The following is a 17,464-nucleotide window of genomic DNA, read 5'->3' as shown; positions in this document are numbered from 1 at the left end:
GACTGCAGACAGCAGCTTTACCTGCTACACCGCAGCACTGGCCCCAATAATTAACTTTTAACAATAAAAGCCTGCAACAAACTGAAGTGTACTTATTCAAAAAATGTATTGGTAGCAACAGTAAAATATATCGTGCTTTACCTTGGCCTTCTTGTATCTCATCACCCCAGCTTTATGGTGGACTTAAAAACCTATAGCCTGGGAGCCAGCATTGTGACATAGCAGAGTGTCACAGCTGCTCCACTTCCAATCCAGCTCCTGGTTAATGTGCCTGGGATAATAGTGGATGATGGTCCAAGTACCTGGGTCCCTGCCACCCATGTGGGAGACCCATATGAAGTTCTTAGTTTTGGCCTGCCCCAGCCTTACCTGTGGAAGCCATTTGGGGACTAAAACAGCAGATGAAAGATATCTCTCTCTTTGTCTCTAAGTCTGCCTTTCACATAAATAAATAAATCTTAAAACAAAAAAACAAACAAAACACACACACACACACACAAAACAACAAAACAAAACTCTATAGTCTGCAATCAAAACAGCCTAGCTGAAACCTGATGGTTCAGAATGGGGCTGGAGCTCTTTCAAACTCCCATTCCCAGAAAACTGTCATTACTTAATTTGCCAGTTCTCCAGAAAACCTCACTCCTAAGATTTTATTTGATCTGATTTGAACTCACTCAGGAAACAACTTTATTCCTATCCCCAGGAGCATTTGCCAAAAAAAATTAAATAAATAAATAAATAAATAAAGCACCAAAAAAACCCACAAAAAAAAAAAAACACAAAAAAGAGTAGCAATTATTAAATATCATAGCCACCCCTAGGCAGTAACAATAGCCGGGGCAAACAATGGGCTTAAAAGGAGAATGTAGGAAATGAGAAATCCAATGGGGCCTTGAAAAGCTCCAACATATTGCTGGTGATCTAGAAGGCCCTGTGTGCCCCGAGGGATACTTAGAGGAGACCTGTGGAGGCAGGCATTTGGTGCAGCAGCCGCAGCCTGCTTGGGATGCCCACACCCCATATCAGAGAGGCTGGCTTCAAATTGGCTACTCTACTTCTGAGCCAGCTTCCTTTAATGTGCATCCTGGGAGGCAGCAAAGGGTGGCTCAAGTACTTGGATCCCTGCCACCCACGTGGGAGACGCAGGTGGGTTCCAAACTCCTGGCTCCAGCACGGCCCAGTTCTGGCTGTTACAAGCCTTTGGAGAGTGACCCAGCAGAAGAAAGAACTTTCTATATCTCTCTGCCTTTCAAATGAAATGAGAATAAATACAAACATAGTATTTATTTTTTAAAGACTTATTTATCTTATTTATTTATTTGAAAGGCAGAGTGACAGTATGGGAATATCAGGGCAAAGGAGATAAAAGAGATCGTCCATCCACTGGTTCACTCTCCAAATACCTGCCACAACCAGGGCTGGCTCAGGCCTAAGCCAGGAACTAGAAATTCCATCTGATCTCTCACATGGGTGTCAGGGACTCAAATACCTGGGCCATTGCCTGCTGCCTTCGCAGGTACACGAGCCGAGAGCTGCGTTCATTCAGAAGCAGAAGTGCAAAGTAGCTGACACTTAAGTCAGCACTCCAATATGGGACATGGGCAGCCCAAGCAGGGACTCAATCTTCTGTGCCACAATACCCACTGGAAAAAAAATAAAAGGTCTGTGAAGCTCTACATTTCACCCATGGCTAATGTTGAGGCCTTGTATAATCAAGTAAAACTTTCTTCTGCATTCAGAATATGTCAGAACATTCAAAGGCTGAAGATGTAACGGTTCTAGGCATTTAAGCAAGTCTTTCTTAATCATCACCTGCCCACTAAACCAGTCAAGTAGAAGGATCAGAGGGCACTCATGACAAAGAATAAAAACTTTACAGAAGCTGTTCAGGAAAATAACAAACAACAGCATCAACAGAAATAAGCACCAACCTTGGGCGGGGAAAAACACTTGATTTCGAGAGTTACCATGCTATGCATTTCCATGCTAGGCATTTGGTGTAGGGGTTACAGTGCCAGTGGGGATGTCCACATTGCATATCAGAGGGCCCGAGTTCAAAGTTCTGGCTCTGCTCCGAATTCTAACTTCCTGTCAATGTGCATCCCAGCTCAAGTAGTAACATCCCTGTCACTAAAATGGGGTAGACCTGGATTGAGTTCCCAACTTTGGTCTGGCCTGCGCTGCTACATGCATTTGGAAAGCAAACCATCAGAAATGGGAGTTCTCCCTCCCCACCAACTCATGGCTCTAAAAGCTAGAAAACTAAAAAATAAAGTCAAAGAGATCCACAGCTAGGTACATTACAACAAGCCTGTCAAGGACATGAGAGAATCTAGAAAAGAAGCCCACAGATTAGGGACTATCACATACGAAAGACCTTCGGGTTAACAGTACACTTCTCATTAGACATTATGAAGGTCAACAAGCGTTTATATGATATAATCAAAGCTGAAAGGAAAAGTCAGTCAAAAACTCTACATTTAGAAAAAATGTCCTTTAAAAATGAAGATGAATCTGATGAAAGAGAGGATCTGCACCATCCATCATGTTAAAGGCAATCTTTCATTTTGAAATGACACTATACAGTAACTCAAAATCCACACGAGGGGGCCGGTGCTGTGGCGTAGCGGGTGAGGCTGCCGCCTGCAGTGCCGGCATCCCATGTACGTGCCAGTTCGAGTCCTGGCTGCTCCACTTCCCATACAGCTCTCTGCTATGGCCTAGGAAAGTGGTGGAGATGGCCCAAGTCCTTGGACCCCTGCACCCGCGTGGGAGACCCGGAAGAAGCTCCTGGCTCTTGGATTCGGATCGGCACAGCTCCAGCTGTTGCGGCCAACTGGGGAGTGAAACAGTGGATGGAAGACCTCTCTTTCTCTGCCTCTCCTTCTCTCTCTGTGTAACTCTTTCAAGTAAATACTCTTTAAAAAAAAAAAAATCCACATGAAGATAAAGTACCAGTGTCTGTATAGATATATACAAAGGACACTGAGTGCTTGTGCTTGTAATTTATTTTAAGGAGTGTGTGCTGGTACACAGGCCATATACAAAGATGCAATTTGTATTACACTAATGTACTAGGGCAGCAGTGGTGGCAATGAACCTATAAGGGACCAGATTTTTTTATATATTGCTGGGATAAATTGGTACTAATTTAGTTAAAACTGTTGTCACCTAAAACGCTGATCACAATTCCTAGACACACACATACCCCTACCTCAAAAAATACAGTAAAAGAAATGAAAAGGGAATTAAAATGGCATCTCAAACACAAAACAAGACAGTACTAGGGAAACAAAGAAGATATAAGATATATAAGAGGGTGGGAAGGAGGTTATGGGGGGAAAAGCCACTATAATCCAAAAGCTGTACTTTTGAAATTTATACTTATTAAATAAAAGTTAAAAAAAGATATATAAGAAACAAAATATGAAAATGGGAGGGAAATAAACTTACATCATAAGTGAATCATTAAATGCAAATGAATTAAATATTCTAATCAGAAAGCAAAGATTGGTAGAGGGATTTTAAAAGCATATGCTAAGATAACTAACAAAAAACAGAACCTGAAAATTTATGAAGCAAAACTTTCAAAAGTGAAGGAAAAAAATCCACATGACTAAATAATAATCCTAAGAATTTTTAGCATCTCTTTCAACAATAAAAAAAACTTGACAGAAGACCAAACAAACAAAAAACTCAGAATACAGAATACTTGGACTCTACTACCCACCAACTAAACCTAACAAGTATTGATAGAATACCTTCCCAACACTCCTAGAACACCCATTCCCCTTAAGTGCACATGGAACACTTCCCAGGAGACTCAGGACAGGACATAAAATAAGCCACAGTAAATCTGAAAGCACTGAATCATACTTTGACTATAACAGAATGGAATCAGAAATGAAAAAAAGAAATTTGAGAAATGACAAATATGTGGGGATTACATGTGATACTCCTAAATAACCAATGAATCAAAGAAGAAATCACAAGGGAAATTTCAAAAATTCTTTGGCAGGAATGAAAATCAAACTATATATGAAGACGCTGCATAAAGCTAAAGCAGTACCCAGAGAGAACCATGTAAGTGTAAATGCCTGTGTGTATTTCAAACCAACAAACCAGCTTCCTGCATTAACAAAATACAAAAAGAACATATAACTCAAAGCAAGTGGAATGAAGAAAATAATACAGATGAGAAGAAATGAATTAGATAGAGAATGTAAAAATGGAGGCAATCAACAAAACCAAAGTAAATTTTTGAAAAGATCAACCACACAGATAAAACGTTAGCTAGCATAACCAGGGAAAAAAGTTTAATCAAATTATCAAAATCAGAAATGGGGAACTGATGCTGTGGCACGGGTTAAGTCACTGCTTGCAGTACCACATCAGAGTGTGTCCCATCAGAGTACAGTTCAAGTCCTGGCTGCTCCCCATTCTGAATCAGCTCCTGCTCAGGTACATGATGGAGTTTCCTGGCCTCTCACACAGCCCTGACTGCTGTGGTCATTTGGGCAGCGGACACCTGGACAGAAGATCTCTGACTCTACCACTCTGCCTTTCAAATAAATCAATCTTTAAAAAATAAAATGAAATCAGAAATGAAAAAGTGACCATTACAATTAATCATGCCGAAATAAAAATGAGGGAACACTATATGCCAAAAAACTAGATAAACTAAAGAGAATGGCCAAATTCCTGGAAAGAAGCAAACTACAACAAACAAAAAACTCAAGAAAAACAACAAAAAATCCAAAAAGACCTACAACAAATTGAGTGAATTAGTGATTTAAAATTAATGATGTCCCACCAAGAAATTCTCAGGACAAATGGTTTCACTGCTGACTTCTACTCAACATATAAATATTTAGACCAACTATTCACAAACTCAAACAAAAACTAGAAGAGAGCGCATTTTCTAATTCATTCTGAATCCAGTATTAGCCTGATAGCAAAAACAGACAAAGACATCACAGGGATACTAGAGAATAATATCATTTACAAATACAGACATAAAATTCTCAACAAAATATAGGAAACAAAACCCAGCAGCAGATGAATGGGATTATATACTCAGCCAAATGTAATCTTCCCCAGGAGTCCATGGTCATTCACAAAAGGATATGAATCAACATACTGTACTAAAAAGGGAAAAAAACCTAAGAGATCACCTGGACAGAGAACGAAAAAGCATTTGACAAACTCAAATACCCTTTCACAACAGAAAACACTTAACATGGGTGAGCATTTAGCCTAGTTGTTAAAGATGCTTCTGTCCAACTGGAGTACCTGTGTTTGATACCTGGCACTGTTTCTGACTCCATCCTTCTATAGCAAAGAGTGGGAGGCAGCAGGTGACGGCTCAAGTAGCTGGGTTCCTGCTGTCCATCTGGGAGACTTGGATGGAGTTCCCAACTCCTGGCTTCAACACTGGCCCAGCAGACAGAATCCCCCGCCCCCCACCTCTCTCAAATAAATGAAATTTAGGAAAAAAAAAAACAACTAGGAACAGAACTCAATTTGATAAAGGGCATCTTTGAAAAACATATAACTATCATTGCTAATGATGAACCACTCTCTAACATTAACACACAAGGACACCTGCTTCTGTCACTTCTCTTTGACACTGTACTGGAGGTTCCTGACAGAGAAATCAGACAAGAAAAAGCAACAAAAGTGATTCAGACTGGGAAGAAGTAAAGCTATTTCTATGCATAGTGACATGACTGACCTAGAAAATTCCAATGAGTCAACAACAACAAAACCACATGCGAGAGCTACTCGCTGAGTTCAACAAGGTTGTAGATCAATATATGAATATAAAAATCAATATTATTAACATATACTAACAGTGACAAACAATGCAAAAGCCAATCCATTCACCATGGAATCACACTTAGAAATCAATTTTACAAAAATGTAAGACTTGAATACAGAAAACTTCAAAACATCAGTGAAACAAACTATGGCTCTAAATAAACAGAAAGCAAGTCCATGTCCAATGACCGAAAGGTCAATTTTTTTTTTTTTGGACAGGCAGAGTGGACAGTGAGAGAGAGAGACAGAGAGAAAGGTCTTCCTTTGCCGTTGGTTCACCCTCCAATGGCCACCACAGCCAGCACGCTGTGGCCGGCACACCGCGCTGAGCCCGATGGCAGGAGCCAGGTACTTCTCCTGGTCTCCCATGGGGTGCAGGGCCCAAGCACTTGGGCCATCCTCCACTGCACTCCCGGGCCACAGCAGCGAGCTGGCCTGGAAGAGGAGCAACTGGGACAGAATCCGGCGCCCCGACCGGGACTAGAACCCGGTGTGCCGGCGCTGCAAGGCGGAGGATTAGCCTAGTGAGCCGCGGCACCGGCTGAAAGGTCAATATTGTTCCGTCTATTTGTCCCGTCTGTTACTGTAAGCCAGATGCAGCCATTTTCACTGATTAATATCGCCAGCACACAGTTGTGCTTGCCCAAGGCATAAACTCTGTAAAATTAACACACATCAATGCATATATGTATACAAACAGTAACTGTGAGATACACAAATCTAAGGAATTCAGCCTCTAAGTTTTCATTTAACCTTTTTTTTTTTTTTAATTTATTTATTTGAAAGAGTGAGAGAGAGAAAACGGGAGGCAGAAAAAGAGAGACCTTCCATACGCTGGTTCACTCCCCAGATGGCCACAAGGGCTAGGGCTTGGCCAGAAGCCAGGAGTTTCATCAGGGTGTCCCATGTGAGTAGCAGGGGCCCAAATCCTTGGGCCATCCTCTGCTGCCAGTCCCAGGTGATTAGCAGAGAGCTGGACCAGAAGTAGAGCAACCAGCACATAAACCGGCACCCACCCACATGGAGTGCCAGTGTCCCAGGCGGAGACTCTACCCATTAAGCCACGGCACCAGATCCTTCATTTAACTTTTTTTGTTATTTGACAGATAGTTATTAAGAAACATTTTCATTTACTTATTCTGAAAGTCAGAGAGACAGAAATAGAGAGATCTCCCATCTGACGTTTCACTCCCTAAAGACCTCCCTAAATACCCAGAGATGGATCAGGCTGAAGTAAGGACCCTGGAATTCAATCCAGGTTTCTCAAGCACTTGGGCCATCACACACTGCCTCACAGCACATGCATTAGCAGGAAGCTGCAATTGGAAGCAGAGCTGGGACCCAAACTTAGGCACTCGATATGGGCTGCAGGTATACCAGTGTCTTAACTATTGCATAACATGCCAGCCTTCAGCCCTGGATTTAAAAAATTTTCAAGTTACTAATAAAGTCTCTTGTGTTCTACTCCAAATTCACTGTATCTGAAACAGCCCTAGTATTTTTATTAATTTCATTTTTGTATAATTAAGATTCTAACTTCAGGAAACAATTTGAAAGTTACCAATGAAATACACTACCCAAAAACAGAATTTTGAATAAAATCAAAACTAAGCCAATTAAATCCTGTGTTCCATATTTTTAATACTTAAAATTTAAATCGCGGCCAGCGCCGCGGCTCACTTGGCTAATCCTCCGCCTGTGGCGCTGGCACCCCGGGGTTCTAGTCCCGGTTGGGGCGCCGGATTCTGTCCTGGTTGCCCCCTCTTCCAGGCCAGCTCTCTGCTATGGCCCAGGAGTGCAGTGGAGGATGGCCCAAGTCCTTGGGCCCTGCACCCACATGGGAGACTAGGAGAAGCACCTGGCTCCTGGCTTCAGATCAGCGCGATGCGCTGGCCGCAGCGCGCCAGCCACGGCAGCCATTGGAGGGTGAACCAACGGCAAAGGAAGACCTTTCTCTCTGTCTCTCTCTCTCACTGTCCACTCTGCCTGTCAAAAAAATTAAAAAACAAAAATTTAAATCTCAATGTTCTAAAGAAATCTTCATTAAATAATCCAATACCCATAAAACATGAATCTCATAAGCAACTTCTAAAGCCTCAATAAACATGCCCATCTTCTTTTAAAAAAGACATTCCTTTATAACATGCACATGCAATATATACAATTTTGAGACACTCTATATTATAGTTCCTGATCTACTGCCATTAGCTGTCCTTTGGTCATTACGCTCTACCTTAAAAAGACAATGTCTAGTCTATTCCATACGGGTGTTTGGAAGATCAAATATGGTGTTCTACAAAACATAAAGTGCTATAAGCACACAGCATGATTTCTTATTATGTTTCTTCCACACTACATTGAACTAGAGCTATAGAACAACAGAAGAAAATGAGAATTATTGCCTAACTGAAAATCCAGCCCAAAACTTTATGGAATGAATGTCACAGTGTTATTACATTATGAGACTAGAATAACCATCATTTCATGGGTGGTTATGACTTCCTTAATTTGTTCACAAGTTTATACATTTATGAAGCTCCTATTATGAAGCTCCTGTTTACACTGTAAGAAGTACAGGATATAAGCCTATGAAGCCAGCACTGTGACCCAGCGATTTAGGCCACCACTTGCAACACCAGTAAGTCCTGGCTGCACTGCTTCTGACCCAGCGTCCTGCTAATGAGCCTGGGAAGGCAGCAGAAGACAGCCCAAGTACTTGGGCCCTTGTCATCCATGTGGGAGATGAGAATGGAGTTTCCAGGTTCCTAACTTTGGCCTGGTCCAGATCCCCCACCTCCACCCCTGTCGATGCACCATTCAAATAAATAAATAAATCTTTAAAAAAACTGTAGTATGGTGCTGAGACTTAGCTTCTTAATGTTTATTAAAGTAGCATTCTTCTTAGAAGTTTAATAAAAATAGTAAAAAGTACTTGGAGAGGAACTGTAATTAACTTCATAGACTGGTTTTAGATTACTAGCCAATAAAAAAAGATGTATGATCTGAAGAGTGTGAATTTAGCCTAGAGCTTAAGAAAACTGCAACCTATACTGGAGTGCCAGGGTCCAATTCCTGGCTCAGTTACTGATTCCAGCTTCCTGTTAATACAGATCCAGGGAGGCAGCAGTGATGGCTGAAGTGGTTAGATCACCATCACCATGAGGGAGGCTTAGATTGAGTAACTGGCTCCTGCCTCATTCTGGCCCAACCCAAATTGTTGTGGGCCTTTCGGAGTGAGCTAGAGGATGGGAGCGCACTCTCTATGTCTATCTGTCTTTCAAACAGGTAAGATAAATAAAGAAACAGTCTTAAGCACATATACCTTAGCATGCTATTGCTACATTTAGGGTGTGAATTAATTATTACAGACACCTTCCTACAAGAATTAGCATCAGATCATTCTTTAAATGAGAAACAACCTATTAACATCTCACTTGGAGGGGATTCTAGGGAGGGTGTTGGCTTAATACACTCCTCTCCCCTTTCCTCAAATTCCATCTCAGTCCCCCTGAGCTAAGCAGTGCTGGGATTAGGGGAGGACCCACACAAAGAGAGCCAGGAACTTCTGCAGTGTTCCCCCTCACTGGGTGGAAACGAACTGCAGGAGCAACTGGCATCTGGGTCTATAGAAGCGGGGGAAGATCTCCCTAAGACACAGATTCCTTTCTATTCTAGAGACAGAGAGGACCGGGGAACAGAGAGCCTTTTTTCCAAAGCCTTTGCAGGAACTGACACCTTGGATATGGACAGACCACTAGGGATGTAAAATATAAACGTTAAATATGTATCCTTGAAACAGGAGACACAATCTGCAAAGGAAAATCTCAGGGCACCAGGAAGTTCAAGTGTTATAAATACCTCTATAAAGTGAAAGAGTGGAGGAGCACAGAGAGGGGAGAGTACTTTAAAGTTGTCATCTCAAGCAGTAAAATAATATAGTGTCTTGGTAAGTAAAATAGATAATATCTTAATAACATGATTACGAGCCTGAGAAAAAGGAGGGTCAACATTAATGGAATGAAAACACAGAAGTATTAAAAGGACAAAAAGGGGAGAAATACTAACTTCAAACTAAAAATAGCATCTATTTCTAATTGAAAATGGTACAAGGAAATTACTCAATCTGCTAAAGACTACGCTGTCTATCATTCTGAATGATAACCACTAAACAGCATCACTCCATCAGAAACCAAACAGAAATGTCTGCTGGGACGATCATTTAACGTTATACTAGTAATGCAATAAAGCAAGAAAAAAAAAGAAATGATTGGTTAAAAAAAATAGTAGGAAAGGTTTTTAAATTTGTCTTACTAAGCACTGTGGTTTAGCAGGTAAAGCTACCATCTGCAGTGCTTGTTGGCACCCCATATGGACTCCGGTTCCAGGCCTGGCCACTCCACTTCCAATCCAGCTCTCGGCTATGGCTTGGGAAAGCAGTAGAAGATGGCCCAAGTCCTTGGGGCCCTGTACCCACATGAGACCTGGAGGAAGATCCTAGGTCCTGGCTTTGTATCAGCTCAGCTCTGGCCATTGTGGCCATCTGGGGAGTGAAACAGAGGATGGACGATCTCACTCTCTCTTTCTGCCTCTGCCTTTCTGTAATTCTGCCTTTCAAATAAATAAATAAATCTTTTAAAAAAATTTGCCTTACTCATGCCATAAATAAGTACCCAGAAATGGTAATGAAATAAACTCTACAAAATGTCTAGAAATTAAAGAGAAAAGCACACAGACTATTGAAGAAAACCTTAAAATATATATAAAAAAAACATAAAATAAAATCTAAATAGTAAGAAAGGCATTTCATGTTTTTCTCTGGGAAGACTTCATAACTTGAACTGCACTAAAATTACAATTGAAATTTAGTGTTTTTCCACTTACACAGAGCACAATGGGGAACTGAATAAAATGACTAAAAAAATCATATGGAAAAAGTGGCTGATACTAACCATAAAAACCATGAGAAAAGAGGAAAGGAATGGATTGCTCCAGCAGGCATAAAAACACTAAAATTAAATTAAAATAATACTGGCATAAGAAACAGAGGTGACATGGTTACCCAGCAGAAAAAGAACAGTTTACATCCGGAGCCAACAAACTACGATACACAAGCCAAACTGTGCCCTTGGCTGTTTCTGTAAAGGGAGTTTGACAGGGACACAGCTGGGCCTGTCATTTGCAAACTGTCTAACGATGCTCTCACGCTAGAGTCACCAGTTAGTTTGTAAATCTGAAAATACTTACTGACTGGCCCTTTCAGAAAAGAAGTTGGCCAGCCCTTAGTTTATATAATAAATAACAAGTTATCATCTGGAAGAAAATAAAACTGGACCCCTATCACATATAATACACAGTGAGGAAAGGCCTGCCTAACAAAGGAAAAAATCCATTACACTATGGAGAAAAACTCCATCTGGGTTTCCCACACAGGTGGCAGGGACTCAAGTCCTTGAGCCATCATCTGCTGCCTTCCCAGGGTAGACATTAGCAGGGAGCTAGATGGGAAACAGAGGGAACCAGGCACTTTGATACAGGATGTGAGTTTCCCAAGTGGCATCTTCACCACTGCATTACAATGCCTGCCCCACAGTGTATCTTTTTTAAATGACTGAAACTAAAGTAAAAGCAGCAATATTCAGTTTAATAACCATAAAGCCCTTCTTCTTGGTTTTTCTGCTAGATGTAATTGCAAGATATCGACTGAAACGGAAAACAACGTGGAAGAACAGAAGTATAATGTCTCACCAGCATCGCTGTAACCCTGGAAGGGGAGGAATCCTAACAAATACAGCCATAATTTGCCATACATTCCTACTGTTCACGTGAACCTTCCAAAATTAATAAATCAACATTTCTGGAAAAACATTTGGCCTTTTCTTCAGGTTTAGAAGTGTCAAGTTAATCCCTGACATTCTAGTTTCCATTTTTTAAAAAGGAACTCTTTCTTCTCCAACACTCCTAAGTATCTAGATGTTTTTAACACAACTGAAGCTAAGTAGACTTCCTTAAGTAAAATGGCTAGTAAACCTCCCTATAGAACTAAAATACTAGTAGGGTTTTAATAACATAAATGAACAATTCTATATTGAAGTGATAAAAAGGAAAAGCAGCAGAGTTTTAGGAATTAAGAAAGAGAATAAAACTAAGTTTAAAATCTACTTAATATCCTATCATATGACTGATAAACAACCTCTTCAAAGACAAATGAGTAGGAACCATCTTAACTTTATGAGAAAACAGGCACTATCAGCTTCATGTTTTTAAAACTAAAAATGTTAGGTGTTTCCTGAGAAGATTCTCTAAATTTATTTATAATTTCAAGAATTACATGCAGAACAAAGCAGCTGACTAAATGCTCTTTGTTGAAGAACAGATGTTCAGATCATTAAAAAGCCCTTAGGATTTCCCATTCTTTATGAAGAAAAATTTCCTTAGTAAGTCTCACTCCTAGTTTCAGCCTCCAATTCTCTGTGCTCAATTCAAACCAGGTATCCTCATACACACAATGTCTCCTGTACCTACATGATTCTTCTCATGAGACACTACTGACCTGAATTCCACCTGACAGATCTCCCACCATGCAACACTTCCTCAAGGCAGTCTACTCTGACTGCCCAAACCCACATGAATCCCTCCTCCAGGATCATTTGGCTTTGATCCCACTGTATACCTCTTCTTGATAGAAACCACAGGTGCAAACTTAAGCTTGTATCCTTAGTTTCTTTCCACATTTATAATACAGGCTTCTCAGGCGGTGCTGTGGCATAACAGATAAAGCCGCCACCTGCAGTGCTGATGTCCCATGTTGGCACCAGTTTGAGTTCCAGCTGCTCTACTTCTGATCCAGCTCTCTGCTATGGCCTGGGGAAGCAGAAGATGGCCCAAATCTTTGAGCCCCTTCACCCACTGGGAGACCTGGAAGAAGCTCCTGGCTCCTGGCTTTGGATCAGTGCAGCTCTGGCCTATGCGATCATTTGGGGAGTGAACCAGCAGATGGAGGACCTCTCTGTCTCTGCCACTCTGTTAACTCTGCCTATCAAATAAAAAAATCTTTAAAAAAAAAACCCACAAACTTCTATACAGGATAATGTATGATATTAATCACCACTTGCATACCCTTTACACAGCAGAGCACACAGCATGCATATATTTCTAAGTAGATAAATGTGATGATTAAATGAATGAGACAAATTTTTTCTTATCTAAAGTATATTGGCACGATAATATTTATCCATCTATTGCTTCTTGAAAAATGGAAACAATGTACCTAGTTTTGATCTACAACATAAATATCAGCACCTAAGGACTTCACTGCCATTTTATAAATCTTTTGACAGATATCCTCATTAATCACCATCTGTTTATGCGTGCTATTCTAGATAACATTTTGGTTACATTTCTGAAACATTTCCTGCCATTAACCTCATCTCTAGAATACCAGCTAGTACGAAGCACCTGGATTTCAGGAACACAAACCTGAAACCCACACACCAAACTAAACTGTTATGTAAATGACAGAAATGACACATTTTGGTCTCAACATCTCTTAGAGAAAACTTCTAGACCAATTTAACTTTTACCACTAAGACCCTGTCACTTAATTACAGTCATTTGGAGTCCATGATAGATGCCCATGATAGATGGATCAGAGATGAAAAATAAACAATTTTCCAACAATGTTTACAAAAGTCAGTATTTAAGGACATCTATTAATCCCGGTTTGTTAGAATCCCACTAACTTATTTGGTCAAAAGGGACATCATTTTTTTGTCTGAAGATACCACAAGCTTAACTTTGTAAGAAAAAGATCATACTTTGTTCATCAACTAAAACTAGGTCTGGATTTGTGTTTTGTAGTTTTTATATGCATGACCCCAAGTCAGTGAAATGAATCCCTGAGTTTCATTTTCTCATAGGTAAAATCAATGAATGATTCCTATATCCTAAGATGATTTTGAGGCTTCAACATGCCCAAGCATGCTCAGTGCTGCTCCCTTCTCCCCCGGCTATACAGGAATTATATTAGGATTCTGCAGAGTAACATAAGTATTTTAGTAAAAACTACACCCTTCAATTATCTATTACTAGACCAGAATTTTTAGGTTTTTAAAAAATGTTTTTCTTACTAATTTTAAGCTCTTAAATAGTGCGGATTTATATCTACAGAAATGACAGTGCTAATTCATCAAATTCTTGCATAAATAAAAGATACACTTAAACAGAATATCACAAAAATAAAAAGTAATCAGATGTAAAGAAGCTAACAGAAATGTGATGCTACCTTCAGATCATAAAATTTTTCTAACTACAACAGAGAGCCAAGCCCTGTCATTCCTCCAGTGAAAGCACAGAAGGTTAAAATAATTTATATTCAATTATGTATCTCACCTCTAAAATTTTACAAATTCACATAAGAAACAAGATGGAAAGGGGGCAAAGCCAAAAGGAAAGTTACAGCCTTCTAGGTCAGGAAGAAGCAATAAAGCCCTGGGGCTCTTCATCTCTTTCTGTTTCAGAATAAACTGCCCAACTGCTCTGACACAGGAAAGACCAGGCAGGAAGCTCTGCCCTAAAACAGTCCCCATCTGGCTGCCAGGCTTTGTCAAGCAAATTTTGAGAATTCTCTACCTTCCCACTTTCTAAATGATTATAGATATTTTCAAAAACTATTATTCCCCACTGCCAGCATTCTTTCTCTTTTCCTTCCCTGTAAGAATCTTTTGGTGTTAAAGACGTCACAGCAGGAGCTTCAGACAATAAGAATTTCTTTGTTAAGTAATAGTAAAATGCACTTTCCCTACAGGAGCTTAAAAAAAATGATATGAATATACAATTCAGAGCTTAATCCAAATAATGATGCAGAGTATAAATCTCAAAAACTGCTGTGGAATTCTTTTGGAAATGTCTTCAAAGTCTATGGTATATTTTATTCAACTAAATCCTATAAATAAGATAATTTCATAGATTGTGGGAATGCCTAATGATACGTCACTATGGAGCTCCTGGTACATAAAATGAAAATAAAATTGGGGCCATCGCTGTGGTGTAGCCGGTCAAGCCCAAGTCCTTGGGCCCCTACACCCACATGGGAGACCAGGAAGAAGCTTCTGGCTCCTGGCTTCGGATCACTCCAGCTCCAGCCATTGTGGCCATCTGGGGAGTGAAAAAGAGAGATGGAAGATTGATGTCTCTCTCTGTAACTCTGCCTTTCAAATAAATAAATAAATCTGTAAAAAAAAGTCTACAAGCAAAAAAGAAATGATCCTTATTCTTATTTTTCTCTTTGAACAGTTATGTGATCCTCTATAAAAGGTTATAAAAAAAAACTACAGAAGTAACTATGGGTAACGTTGCGGAATATTGAAGATTGCTATAACAATGTGACAAAAGTTTGAATGGAAGTTGATGGAACAAAGACATAAGCCTCAGCCATTCTTGCTCATTGCCCAAAAGACAGATAAACATTGGAATGTACTCCTTGCCCTTGAATCTCACATCCTATTGCCTTCATATCCCACCAGCCACAGCCACCTGAAAGACCAGTTGCTAGAACACGTGAAAGACCAGTACCAGGAATTCCCCTCCCTGCTGCTCCCATCCCCCATCGCCATCCCTAACCCTCCTAAAATATAAAAAGGCCCGGCCCCTGGGGGTCATTCTGCCACGTGTCCCATCAATGTGCCCGCTGGCTGTTGGTCACCCCGCTCTGCGAATTTATTTTCTCTGAATAAATTCGGTCTGGCTGAAAATTCGTACACTGCCTCCTCTCTATTCTTCACGTCTTTTCCTAACAGAAGTTCTACTATAGTCTATGCCTGTGAATTATATTTCTAATTCTTGTTCTTAGGTATATTTTTTACAACAGCGTTAGCTTGCCTTCTGTAATACTGATCATTCAATACTTAATATTACTATATCCAATAACACAGGATTTTAAAAGTACATAAACAGTTTCTTTACCTCATGCAAATATATCTTATGTATATGTATATCTTATGTCTTATGTCTAATGTATAAAACTGAGGAAACAAAAGATCAGTAGATTCTCATTATTCATGACACTTACGTTTTATAAAGTCACTGGAATTAGCAAAGGTTGAACCATTGTCCTTAAGGGAAACAGAGAGTTGTGTTTCTGTGAGCTTTGGTCACAATGTGTTAATCGAATCATTAACAGATAACCTTTTATGTGTGTTAATAGTTAAAAATCAGTACTTCAGCATTTGCCTGAGGTTCATTTTAAGTAGTAAAATCACCATCAAAAAGCATAAAAATGTGAAAAATAGCACTATATAGACTGTGAACATAATGTCTGTTTAGAGTATGAGAGGTAAAACAAGTAGGAAGAGCATCAATTTGCTCAAGTTCTGCTGAGAACTGAGTGTTGAGTAAATCGTACTTTTTACACATCATACACACATACAAATGAGTACAAAAAGTGTTCCAAGTATTGACTTCGATTCACAAATAAATTTTAGCAAACACATGAGTCTGCAAACACAGATTCTACAAATAACTGTCAATTGCATATGAGACAAATAATCCAGTGAAGTCTCTGATTTGACTGTCACCAGAAGTCACAGATCTGAAAAATCCTAACAAATTCAGTTTAGTTAATATGCAAACATAAGTATTTTGGACTAGTGTGCTTTAAGAAGGAAGATGGCTGAGGCTTTGGCCAACAGTTATTTTTTAGAGTGATATTTCTCACCTGATATATTCTAAATGGGATATAACGAAATCCACTTTCTTCTGCAGGATATTCCATGAGTTTGCGATTGATGGCCCAAAACTGGTCAAATCTGTCTGAAATGATATAGATTATGTTATTAAAATGAACACTATAATGGTATAACTCAGTTGAAGAGAAAAAATGTTTTAAATATCCTTCTATGTGTTTCTGAAAGGATATCCTTATTATCTTTTCTTATACATATCTCTTTCTATAACTATGCATAAAGATACAAAATGAACTTTTTCTGTTTTTGCCTCTTTTCCCTAATCACCTTGACGTTTTCTCTCATAAGACAAACTATACAGACGTATAATGATAAGAATCTTCAAAACAAAAAACACCCAAGCAGGGACAGATGGCTTGACTTTCCCGGTCCTGCTCCTACAGTCACAGCTCGAAGTGATCTGTTAACCAGAACTATAAACAAAGCCAAAACCTGAATACAGTAAACATTAAACACCAAAGAAGATAGACGCTTAGAAAGGATAGAGAAGAAATGTTCAAGTGACACTTAAAAATGGACTGCCAATTACACCTTAATCCTAGACAAATTAAACTCCCTTTTAAACCGTTTAGGTTCAATTAAAAAATTACTGCTATAATTTGCATACCATTAAATTCACCTGATGAAAGAACAAGACTCAGAAGTTTTGGTATATCCAGAGTTCTGAACATTGTCATCATCCAAAAAGAAGCATGTAGCTATTAATGAGGGGTTCTTTAAAAAGTTCATGGAAATTGTGTATTATGAGAAGACTCTGTATGATTTCAAAATTTTTATAGCACAATAGCTTTTTAGTGACAGAGGTAAGGGGAGAAACTGAGAGATAGGCATCTTTCCATCTGCTGGTTCACTACCCAAGTGGTTGCCTAGGCCAGGGCTGAAGCTAGGAACTGCACCTGGGT

At 39.6% G+C, this 17,464-nt stretch overlaps 1 protein-coding gene across 30 annotated transcripts in view; it reads right to left on the bottom strand.

Annotated features, from left to right (window-relative positions):
* ATG5 (autophagy related 5) overlaps positions 1–17,464 on the bottom strand; it is a 189,024-nt gene that overhangs the window by 83,786 nt on the left and 87,774 nt on the right. For 17 of the 30 annotated variants that reach the window (XR_016233816.1, XM_070073740.2, XM_070073739.2 and 14 more), the window contains one exon: positions 16,535–16,629. The exons of 2 other annotated variants lie outside the window; for them this stretch is intronic. Coding sequence is in view for 26 of the 28 variants with exons in the window: in XM_070073740.2 (XP_069929841.1) it covers positions 16,535–16,629 (95 nt within the window). In the remaining 2 variants the exon portion in view is untranslated. Of the gene's footprint in view, positions 1–13,208; positions 14,977–16,534; positions 16,630–17,464 lie in introns of those variants that run through there. 11 more of the 30 variants (XR_016233815.1, XM_070073746.2, XM_089332788.1 and 8 more) reach the window with 5 other exon arrangements.

This window comes from Oryctolagus cuniculus, chromosome 5 (assembly GCF_051225735.1).
Source record: "Oryctolagus cuniculus isolate XC-2025 breed Fujian yellow rabbit chromosome 5, ASM5122573v1, whole genome shotgun sequence".
In the NCBI taxonomy this organism is placed as follows: Eukaryota; Metazoa; Chordata; class Mammalia; order Lagomorpha; family Leporidae; genus Oryctolagus; species Oryctolagus cuniculus.
This window is presented reverse-complemented; position numbering and strand designations above follow the sequence as displayed.